The sequence below is a fragment of the Enhydra lutris genome, unplaced genomic scaffold, assembly GCF_002288905.1.
Source record: "Enhydra lutris kenyoni isolate GAN:26980312 unplaced genomic scaffold, ASM228890v2 scaffoldscaffold8, whole genome shotgun sequence".
Classification (NCBI taxonomy): domain Eukaryota; kingdom Metazoa; phylum Chordata; class Mammalia; order Carnivora; family Mustelidae; genus Enhydra; species Enhydra lutris.
The window spans coordinates 1,450,023-1,469,677 of record NW_019154092.1 but is presented as its reverse complement, the minus strand read 5'-3'; the positions used below and the strand labels follow the sequence as shown (position 1 = coordinate 1,469,677).

Below are 19,655 nucleotides of genomic sequence, written 5' to 3'. Positions count from 1 at the left end.
GCGCATGCGCACTGAGGGCGGCCTGGTCGTCGTCTGCGGCGGCGGCTGAGGACCCCGGCGGTGGCACGAGGAGCGGATCCGCCCGCTTGTCGCTTCCCGGCCTCGGTTCTCCTCAGCTCGGCACGCCCCGGCTCCTCCTCAGTCCTCCCGATCCATCGCAGCCCGGCCCTGGCCGCCCGCCTCCGCCGCCGCAATGATGATGATGGCGCTGAGCAAGACCTTCGGGCAGAAGCCTGTCAAGTTCCAGCTGGAGGACGATGGCGAGTTCTACATGATCGGCTCTGAGGTAGCCCGCGGCGCGTCCTCGTCCTCCGGCTCCGGCCCAGAGGGAGCCTCGGGGCGGGTCTGCGCGCCGGGAACGCGCATCTCCATTCATCGCGGTGGGCGGGCGCGCGCGGGGGGGGTGCGTAGGAAGGAGCGGGGCGGGGCCTGTTTGACTCCGCCCCGCGCACCTCCTCGTTCGGGGTTTGCTTACTCTGTTAGCTGTGGTGGGGGGCGCGCACCGCGGCCAGGGCTTAGGGCACCACGAGGAGCCACTGGTTCCGCCCTGAGTTGGTACAATTCCAGGCAGCCGCCGAGAAACAGGATGTTTCGGTTAGCCCCTGGGGCGCCTGGGGGAGTGATTTTGAAAGCTTCACATGCATCCCTCCTCCTTTGCTACATCTGGGATCCCGAAATTGCAGGTTGGAAACGGGGCTTACTGATGTCTCATGCCTCATTGTGTTGGTTACTTTTATTCACCAGTGAGAAAATAGGGAGGAGGATGCTTGCTTTTGCGTGGATGAGGCCCCAGTCCCTGAGCTAGATCAATCAACAGTTCCGAAGAAATTGACACTTGGACTATCCTGAACTTACTTTGAATTTTCAGGGAGAGTTTCTAAATATTTTCAGTTCTTAACCGTTAGTGACAGCATTTTGTTGAAACAGCTGGACAGCTGACTTTAGGAAAACCCTACAATTGGTCTTTCTGTGGGAGTTTGTACTAAAAACTAAGCTTTTTTCTAGATTGCCTCAGACTAGCCCTTTTTTTTTTTTTTAAAGATTTTATTTATTTATTGGACAGAGAGAGATCACAAGTAGGCAGAGAGGCAGGCAGAGAGAGAGAGAGGAGGAAGCAGGCTCCCCACCAAGGAAAGAGCCCGATGTGGGGCTCGATCCCAGGACCCTGGGATCATGACCCGAGCCGAAGGCAGAGGCTTTAACCCTCTGAGCCACCCAGGTGCCCCCAGACTAGCCCTTTTTGATCCAAAAGTAATCCCCAGCTAGTGTGTAATTGGGGATATGCAGTTTAGATGTGCAAATACCAAGCCATAGAGTCTTTTTTGGGTAATGAGATAAGAGCCAGTCCTGGAGAACTAAAACAGTTACAAGATGCCCGGGGTTGTTGCTCCTTGTGGCAGTGTTCAGTATCATATGCCAGCATTTCCTTCCCGTTTTTTAAAATAATGGGGGATTTAAGTCTTTATGATTGAACGTAGCATGAATGAATGGAGCCTCATGATAGTCACACTGAGGCTTTGAGGACACCCTGTGATTCCTGGCTTGTTTTAGTCGTATCAGGTTAGGAGACCAGTGTCGTCAGTAGCATCAGGACTTTAGTGTCCATTTTTCACCAACTTTTATAAAACAAAAAGGGCAGGATTTATCCATCAACTTTTCACGTTATCACATCAGTGCTGCTCTTCAGACATAGCGGGGAAGCGAATTCCATGCCTGTCCGTGTGCCACAGCTCAGAATGGTCATCAGTGACCTGTAGGAAGTGCCCAAATGCAGGATACAGGGCATTTAAGGAGTTTCTCTATGGTACTGGATACATTGTTTAAAGAAGCCCTTACCTGATCTAATGGGCAGGAAAAGTACTCAGTTTGGCCTTGACTCTGGGTGGATGCTACTTTTGAAAAGCAAGCTTTCATTTATTAGGTGGAGTATATTGAGAGATGGGAAGGCGGAGGTCTGGCTTCAGCTCTGCTCTGCCTCCTCACTTTTCTCATGTGTGTGAGAGATGCTTAGACTCAATGGCCTCTAAGATCTTCCCCATAACACCTCTTGGTGTCTCGAAGGCTAATTGTAGTCTTCTCTTGCAGCCCTATTGAGTGAGAATTGTCTTGAGACCCAGTCTGTAGAAACCTAGATGGGAGAGGGGAGAGTCGTCTGCTTTCTTGGACCAAGCTGAACAGTTGTCAGACCTCTGGAGGTCTGGGAAGGATTCAAGATCAGGAGGCTGACTATTGATAACCAGTAGCTCCTGTGACAACGTTGGGTAGATGGGCTCTGAGCCCTTTACCCTTGGAAGGGTTGCGTTGGCCATAGCAACACCGCTAGGGTTGCCTGGGAGGCAACTGTAGTTGCAGCAAGCCTATGTGTCACTGTTTTCCTGCCATCTTCAGGCAGCTGTGTTCGCCAAGCCAGAGTAACAGAGCTGACGGGACCCTAAGAAGTCCTCAGGTTCACACCTTCTTATTTTATTTAAGATTATTTATTTATTTATTTATTCGGCAGAGGGAGACACGGCGAGAGAAGAAACACAAGCAGGGGGAGCGGGAGAGGGAGAAGCAGGCTTCCCACTGAGCAGGGAGCCCCATGCGGGGCTTGATGCCAGGGATCAAGGGATCATGACCCTAGCTGAAGTCAGACGCTTAACTGACTGAGCCACCCAGGCGGTCCTTATTTATTTATTTATTTATTTTAAGACTTATTTACTTATTTGAGAGAGAAAGAGAGCACGAACAGAGTGGGAGGGGCAGAGGGAGAGGAAGAGAGAATCTCAAGCAGACTCCCTGCTCAGCACAGAGCCTGACTCAGGGCTCCATCTCACAATTCTGAGATCCTGATCTGAGCCAGAACCAGAAGTCAGGCGCTTAACTGACTGTGCCACCTGTGCGCCCCAACCTTCATTTTATGTTTCACCTTCCAGAGAGGGTGAAGGCTGGTGTAGGGGAAAGCCAAGAAGGCAAACCCTAGTCTCCCAAGTTCCAAAGGGGTCTTGGGGGGAATGTAAGTGTTCTGGAGCCCTACAGGACCCGCAGAGTAATAGTAGAGGTCATTGTTGTCAATTTCTTTCCAAAAACCTAGTGGAAACTATCTGTTTGCCCCTGATTAGTAATGATACTCAGCCAAATAATGCAGAGAGGGGTCTGTGCCTTCTGTATGAAGCATGAGCGACTGACTGCCTGTGGCCACTCCTTTAAAAGGCTGTTCGGCAGCCCTGGTTGTCAATCGTAACAATCTTTGATTCATGAAAATGGGAGAAACCCATTTTAATTTAACAAATATATCGTGTGGGTAGGTAAATGGAAAAAAAATAATAGAAATGGCGCTCCGTGGGGCAAAGTTCAGAGTTGCTACCTGTTTGACAGATGAATGAGGAGACCCAGGAAAGGGCTGGGCTTCCCACCACTGGTGGAGCCATACATGGCACTCGGTCTACTGACTGTCCCCTGCTAGGGGACCCAAGCAGTCATTTTTGCACTGTCAGTGAAATAATTCAGTTTCTTGATGAAAACTTGGAGACTAGATTTCATTTCATTAAGGAAGTCATACTTTGACTATCTGGGACAGACAAGCTGAAGCAGTTGTTTGGGGTAGTAATGATTTATATAGCAATCTGGTGATTGCCAGTAAGTGCTTTTTAAACTCCTTGGAAAATTCCTTTGGTGTCCCTGGTTTGAGTTTTGTTACTAAACAAAGCAACAGGGGCTGTGGGGGAAATTATCCTGCATCTGTCTAAAATTAAAAGACCTTTTTGGTGTTTATTAGATTGTAAAAATATCAAAGTCTTGTTCTTAGGATAAAAGAAAGTCAAAGAGGCCTTACATTTCTGGAAAGGGCCCAGGATCCTCAGTCTAAAATCAAAATCCCCGCGAGCTCCTCAGTGAGCTCTGGGAGCCTGCATCAGAAGCGTCCTGTTAGGCCTTTCAGAACGTGGTCCTGTCTTCAGGAGGCGGATGTTGTGACCCCTGCCACGAGGGGCAGATGGGGGCCAGATGTGCACTGCTGTTGAACCCTCCATGTCAGCAGAATGTGTTTTTAAGGCTGCATGAAGCCCGGGGCCCAGAGGGTAACTCATGTTCAATTTGTCACTCAGCTGGACAGAGCCTCTGCACCACGACCCTCTCTTTCTGCATTGAAGTGTGACCCTCATAATGAGCCTTCTTGCTTTACTCATAGGTGGGAAACTACCTCCGTATGTTCCGAGGTTCTCTGTACAAGAGATACCCCTCACTCTGGAGGCGACTAGCCACTGTGGAAGAGAGGAAGAAAATAGTTGCATCGTCACATGGTAAAAAAACAAAACCTAACACTAAGGGTGCGTCTTCACGAGGGTTTGTAAACCTGTTTCAAAACCACTCGCTTATGTCATGAAGATAAAACGTTTTCACTCCAGAGTGTCTTCACTGCAGCCCTGACCTTAGCGGGGCAGGGTCGCCCTGGGGCTCACCACACAGCTCAGGCGGGACAGCCAGCGGTCCCCCTGTCAGGTATTTTTAGCAGGGCCTGTGGGGGCGTGAGGGCGCAGGGCCGGGACTCGAGTGGGTGCTGTGAAGACATGTTGGTCTCAAAACGTTTTAGGAATGCTGTGATGCTCTGCCATCTGCCGTGGGCGTGTCGCCATCGTCACCCTCCATGCAGCCCGAGCGGCGGGTGGTGGCCCCAGCTCCCACTCCCCTCTGGGGCTTTCACCGCTTTGCTTCCCAGAGCACATCCATCCCGTAGCACCTCATCCTGGCAGCCGGCGTGCTAGTGCTCTCGTGCATGTCCCTGCTTGGTGTGCCTGAGGTGTGCCTGGGACCTGCTGGCTGAGCTGCCTGACACTCAAGACACGGGTGGGCTTTGGCAGTGGCAGCTCTGCACGGGGCCAGAAGATGCTCTGCAGATGCTCAGAGGGCTCTGGCGGGAGCCTCTCACTGTACCTTCTGGTTTGGATGCGGCGCAACATGTGAACTTGGCAGTGACGCCTTACACAGAGCTGCCCCGGGCCTGGGTTAAGACTCTGCCTAAAGCCGTGCATGTGTGCGTGTGTGCATGCGTGCGTGCGTGTGTGTGCGTGTGTCCGTGCACGTGCGTGCTTGTCCGTCTGCCCTGTGTCTGTAGGTGCTGCTGTGGTCTTGTCCACTGTGGGCAAAGTAGTGGTTCTTTTAATGCAGGAGCCGGAGCTGCTTTTTTTTATCTGCTGCTGTAACATTGCCACTCACTCGCTTTAAAAAAGTCTCCTTTTTGTCCTCCCATCTGCCCCCTGCCCCCCAGTGGAGCACCAGTCACTAACGCAGTGAGTTCCTAGCTTTGCGTTCACCCTGGCAAGTCTCAAGTGAAAAGTCTTAGTGACTCTTCTGCCTTTTGCTTCGGAGACTCCTTCCCCATAACCGATTTGTTTCTCCAGGAGAAGCCAGTTGGGATGCGCAGACAGCTAGCATCTCTTGACCGAGGTTCCCCGAAGAGCTCTGGGTTGAGTTGCCTAGCTTCTGTCCTGCTTCCCAGATGGCATGCGCTGACTGGCGCGGGGCCAGACATTCATGTTTGGTGTGAAGCAGCTCTTTCTAACTCTCTGGGCTCTTGTCTTAAAAGAAAAGTATTTTTCATCTTTCATTCCATCTCTCCACTTTGCTTCGTGTCGTGGATTGCCGTGGTGTCAGACCTCTTCCCACTGGTGGTATTACTCTGGAGCCTCCCTTCCCCACCCCCCGCCCCGGAGAGAACTGGTTGGCTGTGCTACGCTGTAGCTGCTGCTGTCCCGTGCGCTTCCTCTGTACCGGTGCTCCTGGCACAAATCAGTGCGAGTCAGTCCTCTGTAGTGTTGACTCAGTAGGACCCCAAAGCACTCCATCCAGATCGCCCTTTTGGAAGAGGCCAACATTTAGCAGTAGTAAGGGTGACACCTGCTTGTCCCTCCTCGTGCATGTGAGGACCTTGATGTGCCGCATCGATTGGCTGCTGCTCCCTGCTATCCCGCCAGCAGGGTGACCGCAGCGGCGTCTCTGCTTACAGATCACGGCTACACGACCCTGGCCACCAGCGTGACGCTGTTAAAAGCCTCAGAGGTGGAAGAGATTCTCGACGGCAATGACGAGAAGTACAAGGCGGTGTCCATCAGCACGGAGCCCCCCACCTACCTCAGGTAGTGCACCCCCCGGCCAGGGCATGCTCTCGGGACGACACCCACAGGTATTTTTCTCCTACTCCAGAACTGACTATGATTCAGCTGAACTGAAATACTTTTCAAAGATGTATTTATTTGAGAGTGGGAGAAAGAGTGAAGGCACAAGTGTGCACTTGCACATCCAGGGTGTGGGGTCGGGCAGAGGGAGGAGGAGAGAGAGTCTTTTTTAAGCAGACTCCCTGCTGCGCCTGGAGCCAGAGGCAGGGCTCGATCTCAGAACCTGAGATCACAACCTGAGCTGAAACCAAGAGTCAGAAGCTGCACTCATTGCTCCACCCAAGCACTGCTGAACCAAAATACTTTGCAACACTTTACCCACTGTGCTAACAAATTGTCTTAGCCAGGTTTCCAAGTTTCTTCTGTGTCTGTGGAATTTCTGAGAAACATAGGCCAAGTCTTGGCTTCTGGAAAGCTGTTAGGAATGCTTTGAAAGTGGGACTAATCTGTTCGAAAAATGAGTGGCCCAGATAAATTCACAAAAGAAACGAACAATAGATTTTAAGATTTATTTATTCTTTTAGAGAGACAGAGTGCGCACACGAACAAGCCTTGGGGTTGGAAGGGAGAGGGAGGGAGAGAATCTCAAGCAGACTCTGCGCTGAGTGCTGGGGGGCTCGAGCCCATGACCCTGCGATCATGACCTGAGCGGAAATCAACTGCTGGATGCTTAACTGATGGAGCCACCCAGGCGCCCATGAACGATAGATTTTAATGTATGAGTTCAGAACCTTTGAGAGTATTTACAGTAAGGATGAGGTAAGTAATTGGACGGTGGTTACATTATAGAGTCTGTTCGTTCAGATTTACTCTTTAATTTTTTATCTTGTTTTTCATTTTCACAGGTGGGGTTTTTTTTTTTTTTTAAATTTATTTATTTGACAGAGATTATAGGTAGGCAGAGAGGCAGGCAGAGACAGAAGGCGAAGCAGGCTCCCCACCGAGCAGAGAGCCTAATACGGGACTTGACCCCGGGTCCCTGGGATCATGACCTGAACCGAAGGCAGAGGCTTAACCCACTGAGCCACCCAGGTGCCCCCCTAGGTAATTTTATTTGGTGTTTATTCATTCAGGTTTATAAGAGAAACCTGGATACTCTAGTATCTAAATAGGTAAAGAGTGGCCTCCCCCCCCACCCAGAAACACAAAGAGTAAACAAATAGAGGAGACGATGTTTGTCCCTGTGTAGTGTTCAGAATTCAGAGTAAAACAAATAAACGACTAGTGACATAAAGAACCAGGGAAGGTAGGCTAGAGCTCGCACACTCAGGCACCCTACAGAGGCTTTGTACAAGGCCATGGTGATGACACCAGACCTGTTTTCATTCTCTGGCCCATTAATGTCACCGCTAGGAGTGTGTCCCAGACAAATAATTTAAAAGACCGCCACCACCAGCAGTAAACCATAATATGCACCAGAGGCACTTGGTAGCATCAGGAGTAGTAACGGACGATATGGAGCCCCTTGGGTGTCCAGCCTTAGGGAGAGGCCGAGCGAGAAAAGGTGTGGCCAGCTGAGTAGGCTAGGATGTGACATCCTAGGACATAGACCAGGGCAGACTATCCTCAAACCAGATAGACTGGGATATTGGTCACTGTTTAGGTCATAATTAAATAGACCCTGCGGCAACCAGAAACATGGCTTCGTGTGCATGAACTGTGCAGAATACCTCTGTTACCCTCTCAGTTCTCAAGAACACATGCATTTAGATGCACAAAACCCCCGGGGGCACTGAAAGGGGGTGGGAAGGGTTATTGTTTGGAGTGATGCGGTTATGGAAAAATCCTTTCTTTCCAGATTTTCTTTCAACTTTACCATTGGGTCGTTTTTCTAATCCTCCCCCCCTCACCCCCACCCCCACCTAAAGGTGACACACATCCCACTTGGCCAGTGTTGCATGTGTGCTCTGCAGATTCTTCTTTCCCTCTGGGGATGTGGTAAGAGCATAAGGATGGCTAGACTTTCCTAGGGAAGTGGCAGAAGGAAATTATGTACATATGGCTGGGGCTTTCAAGTCCGCACATGTCAGCCAGGAACCTTTTACGGGGCAGTAAACACTTCTTGGTGATCATGTCATATGAGGAACAGCTGAGGGAATAGAGTACTGTAGTTACCCCAGAGCCCAAAACTATTGGGAGGGGGCGGCTCCTGGGTGGCTTAGTCGGTTAATGGGCGACTGTTGATCTCAGCTCAGGTCTAGCTCTCAGGGTCAGGAGTTCCAGCCCCGCATTGGGCTCCACGCTGGGCATGGCCTACTTCAAAACAAAACAAAACAAAACTGCTGGGAGTGCTGGGGATAGAAGTTGAGTGAAGCTGGTTTCCTTGGGCTCTGTGCTCAGGAAGTGCCTTCCCACTGCCCAGTCACCTCCATAGGAGGACTGAGGCCTTCCTCCTTGTCACTGGATGGGTCAGGCCGAGGCTGGATGTCCCCTCTTGGGCACACCTATGTGTCACAGAGGAAAGGTTGAATCCCTTGAGCCAGATTCTTGGATTCAGTGTCTGGCTTACTCCCTGTGTCTGGGTCAGGATTTGCACGCTCCTCGAGACAGCTACCTGACAGAGGGGCATGGCAGAGCGACCCAGGCCTGGGAATGAATGGGATCTCTACTGAGATAAGGCAGGATTTTTCTGGTGAAGGAGGAACCACAATGCCAGGTCTGAGAGGCTCGGGGAAAGAAGTGGTGGTTTTGACCTGGGGTTCCCAAATATAGGGCCAGCTGCACCAGCATCGCCCAGGGAAGTTGTAAAGAACTTGTATTCCTGGGCCCTCCTCAGAGATCAGAGTCCCTTAATACGGGTGGGGCTCGGAGATTTCCTACCAGAAATTTTGCACTTTTTTTTTTAAGATTTTATTTATTTATTTGACAGAGAGAGAGAGACAGCAAGAGAGGGAACACAAGCAGGAGGAGTGGGGGAGGGAGAAGCAGGCTTCCCACAGAGCAGGGAGCCGGATGTGGGACTCAGTCCCAGGACCCGGGGATCCTGACCTGAACCGAAGGCAGACGCTTAATGACTGGGCCACCCAGGCACCCCAGTTTTGAACCATTATGTGAATCTGTGCAGCCAGGATTCAAAACCATTGGCCCATATGAACTGTAGGGGACCCCAGTCTTGCTGTCCCAGCTATAAGCTCTGCCCAAATTAGTTGCGTGTTCTTCCTTTGCTCAGGCCTCTGGTATGTGGTAAGGCAGGTCATCAGATCAGAGTAAGATGTGGGTATGGGAGACTTGATAAGAGTTCCAGCTGGGAGTTTGGTACTCTACATCTCTCCCTGCCCCCACCCTCAGAAAAGGGGCGCTCTGCAATGGCCTTATTGAAGGGGCAAGTGACCCCAGCTTTAGAAAAGGAAAGAGTCAAAGGGCCTGCGGCCTGGCAGGTCATGGCCACTGCTTCTGCCTCCACCATCCCATGGAAAGAAGGGCTGCCAGCCATGTCTCCCTGCCCCTCCTGTGAGGACACCGAGGGGAGGGGAATCGAGCAGTTGCTGTCCTGTTCTCAGAAGTGTAGCACACAGTCATTGAAGGAGACGCGGTGTGGCCGTTGGGGATATAAAAGCAAACGACACATAGTCGCTGCCTTCGCGTTGCTCAGACTCACTAGGGAAGGTGGCCTTGAGAATGAAAAAGTGATACACAGGGCACGGTGGGAAAGTACTTGCCTTTCAGACTAACCCAGCCCTGGAGCCTCGGCTTAAAATAGCCTTCTGGTATTTTCCTAGTAGTAAGAGGAGCCTGTAATTTGTCGAGAGGAGTGAGTCCTTTATGGTGGATCACTTAAATTACTTGGAGCCTCACTTTCTAGAAAGTTTTTACTAACATAGCTTCTCATCCGCCCTGCTGGTCTGGAAACCTGGAAGCCGGAAGTGTTGCCTTGTCCATCTCAAGCTGGCCTGTGTATCTAAAAGAACAGCCTGATCTTGTCTCTCCTTTCTTCTGACTCCTCGGGACTCCTAGCCGTCTTTGAGTGCAGTCAGTTCTCACAGAGCATGGCGACCCCTGGGATCAGGACTGTCTCCATGTCCCACCTGTTCAGCCCTGCCAAGCCCACAGCCTGTCCAAGTTTCCTCTCTTCCGCCACCTGTGCACTTCTGGACATGCCCTCCCCATTCCAGTTACTCCCCTATCCCGACTCCCAGTGAGCCCCAACTCAGTGCACAAGGCTCCCCTCCAACATCTTTTCTCCTGGAAGCTGCCACCTCATGCATGTTCCCTCCAGAGGGGACAGTGCTTCCCAGGAGTCCTGCCTGGCAGGTACCATGTTACACTGCCACTCGGGCACTGGTCTGGGTGCTGCTCTTCTGTCTGGGGTCCCTGCACCCTTCGTCTAGCCCGGGTACCTCTGAATTGGTGCCAGTTGGAGCCTGAGGAGTAGACATGTGCAGAATTTGGGGTGCTTAGGGGCCCCCACAGGGTCCTGGAGCCCGGCAGGGGTGCAGTAGGTGTCCACTGACCGTGACTTGGAGCCCGATGGGCTCCTAGACTGAGCAGGGGCATTTCTCGCATCTCCCCAGGGAACAGAAAGCCAAGAGGAACAGTCAGTGGGTGCCCACCTTGCCCAATAGCTCCCACCATCTGGACGCTGTGCCCTGCTCCACGACCATCAACAGGAACCGCATGGGCCGGGACAAGAAGAGAACCTTCCCTCTGTGGTGAGCATGCCTCAAACCCTTCCCCGCCATGGATTCCACCTCAGTTTTAGCCTTTTCCCTCTGCTTTGACCTTGTGTTCCCTAAATCGCTATGCAGCCTTCTCGAAACTTGTCCCCCTCGGCTTCGAGGGCAGCCAGTGTCCAGCTTGCTGCTGCTCCAAGGCTCTGCCTGCTTTAGTCTCGCTGCTCTCTCCTGTCCCCAGCACCTCTAGTGGTGCTCCTGAAGGTGCAGCCCTTGGATCTTCCCCTGTGGTTTCAGATGCCATCCCGCTGAGAACCCTCTGGTTTGTTCCCTGCGGCCACTGGAGCAGATCACCACAAGCTGGGTGGCTTAAAACAACGCACGTGTATTTCTCACAGTTCAGGGGCAGGAGTTTCAGTGCAGCAAAATCAAGGTGTTGGCTGGACCCTACTCCCTCTGGAGGCTCTCAGGGGAAGCAGTTCCTGCCTGTTTTGGCCCATGGTGGCTTGTGGTTGCATCACCAGTATGTGCCCCAGTGGGTCACAGGGCCTCCTCATCTGAGTGTGTGAAGTCTCCCTGTCTTCTCTTAAAAGGATGCTTCTGAGGTGCTTCAGGGTTACTTGCAGAATCTTCTCCTCTTCAGATCCTTAATTAAATTTGCAAAGTTCCCTCTCCCCCCTTTTGCCATATAATGATCACAGGTTCTAGAGATTAGGACTAGATGTCTTTTAAGTATCCACCCCCACTTTCATCTCTGCAGCCCGGCCTCACCCCTACACATTGTCCTCAGGTGTCTGTCACACGCTGTTTGCAGACTGTCCAACCCAGGACATAGTAATCCCAGCCTTCCTGCGCTCAGGCCAAAACCTCAGAACTCTGCCTTCTTCTCATGCCTCAGAGCTAGTCTCAGCAGATTCCTGCCTTCTCAGCCTTCCAAGTGTCCGGAATTGGGCCACCCTCGCCAGCCCCCCACTCAGGTGTGGGCTCCCTCGCCCCAGGGCAGATGGCGCCACTCCTGTTGCAGGTCTTCCAGATACCCCGTCACATGTCTGCCAGGGCTAGAGTCCTTATAGTGGCTACCGCTCTCTGGCTCCCTCTCTCGCTGCCCTCACTCTGCCTCAGGCATATGAACCTCCATGCTGCCTTCAGACCACCCAGAAGCTTCTGCCCTTGTAGTTCCCTCTGCCAAGAGTTCACCCCTTGCCAGCATCTGCATCGCTGACCCCTTTTCCCTCTTCCTTCACTTTTCCCTTTCCTTCCTTTTGCTCTTTGACCTCACTTTCTCAGCACTGCTTTGCCCTCTTTAAAACAGCCACTCTTGTCCCTTTCCCTATCCGTGCTTCCCAGAGCCTTGGTGTCTGGCCTTTGTTTGTCTGTCACCTTTGCCCTACCTGAGACAGGTCTCAGCCCTCTGTATTCCACAGACTCCCTTAGGGTCCCCTTACCCTCCAGCATCTTCCCCTTCCCCTCTTTGTCTGCCTAAAATACGGTTATGACCACAGAACTGCCTTGCTTTGGGTTCTCCTGGGGCTCCCTCAGGAAAGAGGCTGGATTCCGTAGCCTGAGATGGAGAAGCGTGGGTACTTGTGGACACCTGTAGCTTCTCTGCATCCCCCACACTGCTCCCCCTTTTTCTTCCAGTCTGCACTCCTCCTCCAGTGCTCTGGCTTTTACTCCCCCAACAGCTTCTCACTGCTCCTGCCCTTTGGCTTTTGCTCAAGTATTCTTCTTCTGGAAATATCGTTCCTTTCCTACAGTTTTCTGTGAAAATTCTGCCTGCTCTGGGGCTTAAATCTCCTTTCCTTTGGGGTGCATCAGGGTTATAGCTCACTGCCCAAGGCCGCAACTCCCTCTCCCTTCCCTATATGTCCTTGAAGAGTGAGCTCTGCCCTTGTGGCTGCAGGACCCCTGCTGGCTCGTCTCTGCCAGCTCAGCTCTCAGTCAATGAGTTGCCATAAGAAGTGGGCTTTTCCCCTCTGGCCAGGTTCGCAGTGACCAGCAGTGCAGGGAGGGAGGTCCTGAGCGTGGAGACCCACAGCACCCCTTGCTGAATTTGCTGCCACTTCACTTCCAGCTTTGATGACCATGACCCAGCTGTGATCCATGAGAACGCATCCCAGCCTGAGGTGCTGGTCCCCATCCGGCTGGACATGGAGATCGACGGGCAGAAGCTGCGAGATGCCTTTACCTGGAACATGAATGGTAATGTTGGGCTTTGCGAAGCCCAGGCCCGACTGTGGTGGAACGGTCCTTTTTCTTACCTACTGCTCATTGGGATCCTGGACTCTGAACACGACATTCAGAGCTTCATGGCATAGATGGGGAGGGTGTGGACTCTGCGTTCAAATCCTGCTTCTGCCCCCCCATAACCTGAGGGTTGGACCCATGAGCTTCAGGTGCCTTCCTCTCCCACTGAGCGTGGGTGGGTCAGGGGCCAGTCACGATGCAGGCTGTCTGTCCACAGAGCTTGATGATGACCTTGATGCTGCTTAGACCAGTTTGGCCACATGGCCATCCATACACCTCCCATCAGCCTTGTCCACCCCTCTGGTTTTTCATGATCTGTGTGTGTGCTCGTACCTCACTGGGCCCCATAAGGTCTGCCCTTGCTCTGTTCATCCTCTTACCATCCTTGGCTTTGTAAGTCCTGGGTCAGGTTCCTGCTTTTCCCTGGCTCCCAAAGTCTGAGCATGACTCCATGCAAAGGAGCAGACGAAAGCATAGGAGATGTTCGCCGGAGTGTTCTGTTCTCATCCCAGCGAGGAAGGAGGATTGCACCTGTATTTATTTTTTCTTTATTGTTTTCCTGAATCTTTCAGACTTTTTGCAATAAACAGATTATTTATATTCAGATCCAAACCAAACAACAACAATGAAAAACCCCAGTATCATTTTTTTTTTAAGATTTTATTTATTTATTTGACAGACAGAGATCACAAGTAGGCAGAGAGGCAGGCAGAGCGAGAGAGAGGAGGAAGCAGGCTCCCCGCTAAGCAGAGAGCCCGATGTGGGGCTCGATCCCATGACCTGAGCTGAAGGCAGAGGCTTTAACCCACTGAGCCACCCAGGCGCCCCATGAGTATCATTTTTAAGTGAAGGAAAGTGGAGACTGTCCAGAATCTCACCGTCCCTGCTAATAGTTTCCCTGCCAGTCATTTGCACGTGCAAGCATACTTAACAGACTTGTAGTTATAGTGCAAGTATAATTTTATTTTAATTCACTTATAAGTATCTCTCTGGTTTCTTTGGTCTTCATAATTAGTGCACGATTTCCTGGTGAGTTGTAGTGCCTCTGTTTGCTCAAACTCCTTCTGCTGTTAGACCTTTCCATGGCAGAGAACATAATTGCTTACAACTTTTTTGTCCCAGAGGGATTTCCTCAGGGAAGAATGTGTGTAGTTGTTGGTACACAGTTGTCTTGAGCTTTCTGGAGGAATCAGGGTGCTTCCTGTGGTCATCTGGCACTTGACATGCCAGGCTTGAGTCCAGGGGCCTCTGCCCAGCTCTGGGAACAAGACCCAAGAGCCAGGTGCCTGTCCTCCAGGGCCCATGGGTTAGTGGGCTAGAGAGAGGATATGGCCAGGGGGAGTTGGGATGAGGGGTTCCAGGAAGTTGTAATGAGCATAGACAGGGCAGGTATGGTGCGTTGGTGATACTCCAACATGGGGACAGGACAGCTGATGAGCCCCAGGCCATGGCCAGTGCTGCACAGCCTCTGTTACACCATTCCCGGCTTATCTCTGCTGGTGTGTGTTAGAGTTCATTGTTAATTCATCTTTCTCTCTCCCTGTTTCAACCCCTTGAGGTCAGAGAGCTGGTTTTTTTTTTTTTTAATCACTGCTCTTCTTACAACATTTAGCATAGAACCTGGCCATAGGCCATGGCATAGGAACTTAGCTATTCAAACTGACTCCGTACACGTATTACCATGTTATGCTTCTTCAATAACATGTAGAAATCTCAAACTATTTATCTCTACTCCCACTCTATTTTAGAGATTTTTTTTTTAGAGATTTTTTTTTTTTTTAAGATTTTGTTTCTTTGTCAGAGAGAGAGAGAGAGAACTCACAAGCAGAGGGAGTGGCAGGCAGAGAGAGAAGCAGGGTCCCCGCTGAGCAAGGAGCCCCATGTGGGATCAGGCCCTGGGATCATGACCTGAGCTGAAAGCAGCCGCCTAACCAACTGAGCCACCCAGGCGCCCCTACTTCCACCCTATTTTAGAAGGGAGAAGGCATCTTACATGGGAACGCTGGGTACAAAAGAATAAAGCAAATGCAAAATATGTCATTAGGGAAAATTGGATGAGGCAGAAGATGAAATGAGAAGATGCAAAACAAAGCCAGTGTTCTGGTTCATATTCTCAGTTCAGTAGGCGTATGGGGTGAGGGGAGGGCATGCCACTCAGCCCTTTAGAACTGGGCAGACAGCGACCGGATGATTGGTTCTGCAGTTCCTGGTGTGGTCAAGATGAGCAGCCACTCGAGGTTCAGAAGCAACAGAATCACAACGTACTGCTTGCATCCAAAAGCACCTTTCCCCCGGCTCCCAGGAAGAGGACACTGTATAACGCAGTGAAGACCTGTATCTTCTGGGAACACTGCCAGGAGTTTCTCTGGGCTATTCCTCAAAGGAGTCCTCTGGTAACATATCCTATCCCCCACTAAGTGTAATTTGGTACAAACCCTTGGAGAACCAAAATAATTTTGTTCTGCAAGCTCTTCATCAGCCCACAGTGGTACTTAGCCTGTCTAAGAGCTGTAATTCTTAACTGGTGATTAGGAAGCTGTGCCCCTGGCATGGGAGTTAAAATTGCATGTTCAGAATCACTGGTGTTCTTTGTGATCATATCTCATTTACTTAGAAATTTCAAATAACTATGGTGGGTGTGAGATACTTTATCATATCACCAAGGGACTGAAAATGTTGAGCGCCGTGAATGAACTACATGTCCTCCAGAACCAGGACAGTCTTCAGAACCAGGATTTGGCTCCAACAAACTTTTTGGAAGGAAGCTGTTAACAACGAGTTCAAGGTTATCTTCTCTTAGAAGGATATGGAAGAGAGCTTATGTGAGTCACTGGTGAAGTATGACATTATCTGTCTCAATAGCCAGCCTCCTTGGGGTGTGTTAAAATCCTCCAGAAAGGATGAGCTGCTGAACAAGAACATGTGGACGCCAGTGTGGCCCCACCAGGGGCTGAGGGCATCCCGAGGCAGGGCCCTGAGCTGCCCCAGGAGAAGGTGTGGCGTCTTCTCCTGCACACGGGCCAGGGGTGACCAGGGCCCTGCAGGTTAACTCTGTGGGGCCTGGCTACAGGAAGCAGGCTCTAGAGATTTGTGTCCATGTGTTCCCTTTGGATGCTTAAAAACCCCAAGTGACAGATTCAGGAAGCCGAGTGGATCCCAGCAACATAAACCCAAAGAAATCCATGCCAAGGCCTATCTTAGTTAAACTTCTGAAAACTAAAACCAAAGAAAAGATCTTGTAAGCCGAGAAAAAGAACACCTGACTTAGAGGGAAAGACCTAGGCTGACAGCAGATTTCTCATCCGAAACCATGAAGGCTGGAGGAAATGGCACGTGGTTTTTCGAGCACTGGAAGAAAAGGACTGCCAATCTTGAATCTTACACCCAGTAAAAATATCCTTCAGGAATGAAAGGGAAATCCTCAGATGAAGGAATACTATCGCCTAGAGACCTAACCTAAAAGAAGGGAGACGATAGGGCACCTGGGTGGCTCAGTCGGTTAAGTGTTTGCCTTCAGCTCAGGGCATGATCCCAGAGTCCTGGGATCTAGCCCCGCGTCGGGCTCCCTGCTCAGTGGGGAGTCTCCTTCTCCTTCTACCTCTGCCCTTCCACACCTGCTTGTGCTCTCACTCACTGACTCCCTCTCAAATAAGTATTTTTTTTTTTTTTAAAGGAGGGGCACCTGGGTGGCTCAGTCGGTTAAGTGGCTGCGTTTGGCTTGGGTCATGATCTCAGGGTCCTGGGATCAAGCCCAGCATCAGGCTCTGTACTCAGTGGGGAGCCTGCTTCTCCCTCTCACTTCCCCTCTATGTGCGCGTGCTCTATTTCTCTCAAATAAATCTTATCTTAAAAAAGGGTATTATAAAAGAAACTTCGGAACATCATGAAGGAAGAATGAATATGATAAGCAAAGGTATGGGTAAATATAATAAGCTTGCTTTCTCCTCTTGAGTTTTCTAAATTATGTTCAACAGTTGATGCAAACGTGGTAATGCTGTCTGATGTGGTTCTAAATATATGTAGAGGAAATATATTAAGATACTTATATTATAAATGGGGAAATGTAAAGGGACGTGATGAGAGGTAAGGTTTCTATACTTCACTTGAATTGGTAAAAATGAAGAAACCATAGACTGATAAGTTATGTGTATATGATGTTACATATAGAAGGGCACTTGAAAATTCTCCACAAAGAGATATGCTCAAAAATACTACAGATAGGGGCGCCTGGGTGGCTCAGTGGGTTAAGCCGCTGCCTTCGGCTCAGGTCATGATCTCAGGGTCCTGGGATCGAGTCCCGCATCGGGCTCTCTGCTCGGCAGGGAGCCTGCTTCCTCCTCTCTCTATGCCTGCCTCTCTGCCTGCTTGTGATCTCTCTCTGTCAAATAAATAAATAAAATCTTTAAAAAAAAAAAAATACTACAGATAAATCAAAATGGAATCCTAAAAAATGTTCCAAGTAACCCACAGGAAGGCAAGAAAAGAAAACAGGAAAAACAAAAACAAAGTGGCAGATGTAAGCCTTAATATGTCAGTAATTACCAGTTTAAAAAAAAGAGATTCTCAGAGTGCACTTTTTCCAACACTTCATTTTTTTAAAAAAATATTTTATTTATTTATTTAACAGAGAGAGACTCAACGAGAGAGGGAACACGGGGAGTGAGAGAGGGAGAAGCAGGCCTCCCGATGAGCTGGGAGCCCGATGCGGGGCTCAATCCCAGGAGCCCGGGATCATGACCCGAGCCAAAGGCAGATGCCTAATGACTAAGCCACCCAGGCGCCCCTCAACACTTCATTTTTTATTTATTTTTATTTTTTATTTTGTTTTAAAGATTTTATTTATTTATTTGACAGACGGAGATCATAAGTAGGCAGAGAAGCAGGCAGAGAGAGAGGAGGGAAGCAGACTCCCTGCTGAGCAGAGAGCCCGGTGTGGGGCTCGATCCCAGGACCCTGGGTTCATTACCTGAGCCAAAGGCAGAGGCTTTAACCCACTGAGCCACCCAGGCACCCCAACACTTCATTTTTTTAAAGTAACCTCTGCACCCAACATGGGGCTCGAACTCACGACCCCAAGATCAAGAGTCAAATGCTCTACCAGCTGAGCAGAGTGCATTTTTTAAATGATAGATTATCTACAAGAAACTTATTTCAAATATAATGATATAAATAAGTTGGATGTAAGAACACAGAAAAGATACATCATTCAGGCATTGATCAGAAGAAAGCAGAAACGGTAGCATTAGTATCAGATGAGGCAGACTTTAAGAGCAAAGCAAATGACCACAGGTAGAGAGTTGAAGTACAGTCGTACCCCCTTCTCCATAGGGAATATGTTCCAAGGCCCCCAGTGGGTGCATGAAACTGCAGATAGCGCCCAGTCCGATGTATACCATGTTTTTTCTTATGCATACGTACTTACAGTAAAGTTTATAAACTAGGTACAGCAAGAGATTAACAATAATAGGACAATTATAACAGTACTGTAATAGAAGTTACGTGAATGTGGTCTCTCAGAATACCTTAGTGTACTGTACTCACCCTTGTTCTTGTGATGATTTGAGACGATAAAATGCCTACGTGATGAGATCAAGTGAGCTGTAGGATTAGCCTACTGTGATCTTCTGATGATACCTCAGAAGGATGGTCATCTGCTTCCAGACCAAAGTTGGCAACAGGTAACAGACTGTGGAAAGCAAAGCCACAGATAAGGGTTGGGGGGTCTGTAATGATAAAAAGGTCAGTCCACCAACAAGACATAGCAATCCTAAATATGTGTGCACCAAACAGCAGAGCTGGAAAAAATGGGAAGCAAAAACAGAACTGAAAGGAGAAACAGGCCAATCCACAATTACAGTGCAGACTTTGATATCTCTCTCTCTCAACAACTGATAGAGCAACTAGACAGAAAATGAGCAAGATGAGGGGCGCCTGGGTGGCTCAGTGGGTTAAATCCTCTGCCTTCAGCTCAGGTCATGATCCCAGGGTCTTGGGATCGAGCCCCACATTGGGCTCTCTGCTCAGCAGGGAGCTTGCTTCCCACCCACCCACCCCTGCCCCTGTCTGTTGCTCTGCCTACTTGTCTCTCTCTCTCTGTCGAATAAATAAATAAAATATTAAAAAAAAAAAAAAGAAAGAAAATGAGCAAGATGATAGAAACCCACCACCACCACCAGCAGCTAGCAGTGTCAAGCATTTGTGGAACACTGCATCTGTCACAGCAAAATGCATACTCTCTTTAACTTCCTATGGGACATACACCATACAAACCATGTCATGGGTCATAAAACAAACCTCAACAAATTTAAAAGAATTGAAATTGTATATTATGTGTTCTTCAACCAGAAGGGACTCAAATGCTTCTAAACTCAGCAACATGTTTCTAACTAATTCATGGTTCAGAGAGGAAACCTAAAGGGAGATAAGTGTATACATGAACCTGAATGAAAATAATCACATATCAAAATTGTAGGATACAGCTAAAGTAGTCCTGACAGGGTAATCTGTAGCATCAGAGTTTACAGTAGAAAAGTAGAAAGTTTCAGATTTATAATCTAAGCTCCTGCTTCAAGAATTGAGAAAAAGAAGAGCAAAATAAAACCAAAGCAAGCAGAAGGCTGGGCTTAATAGAGCAGAAATCAACAAC

General features: G+C 49.7%; 1 protein-coding gene across 2 annotated transcripts in view; it reads left to right on the top strand.

Moving 5' to 3' along the window:
* The first annotated feature begins 8 nt into the window (after positions 1-8).
* LOC111142756 (SWI/SNF related, matrix associated, actin dependent regulator of chromatin, subfamily b, member 1) overlaps positions 9-19,655 on the top strand; it is a 37,088-nt gene continuing 17,441 nt past the window's right edge. Inside the window, exons 1-5 of one of the 2 annotated variants that reach the window (XM_022496051.1) lie at positions 9-286; positions 4,169-4,280; positions 5,984-6,113; positions 10,664-10,801; positions 12,837-12,964. In XM_022496051.1, the coding sequence (XP_022351759.1) occupies positions 194-286; positions 4,169-4,280; positions 5,984-6,113; positions 10,664-10,801; positions 12,837-12,964 (601 nt within the window). In that variant the 5' untranslated portion in view covers positions 9-193. Of the gene's footprint in view, positions 287-4,168; positions 4,308-5,983; positions 6,114-10,663; positions 10,802-12,836; positions 12,965-19,655 lie in introns of both variants that reach the window. The other variant, XM_022496050.1, reaches the window with a different exon arrangement.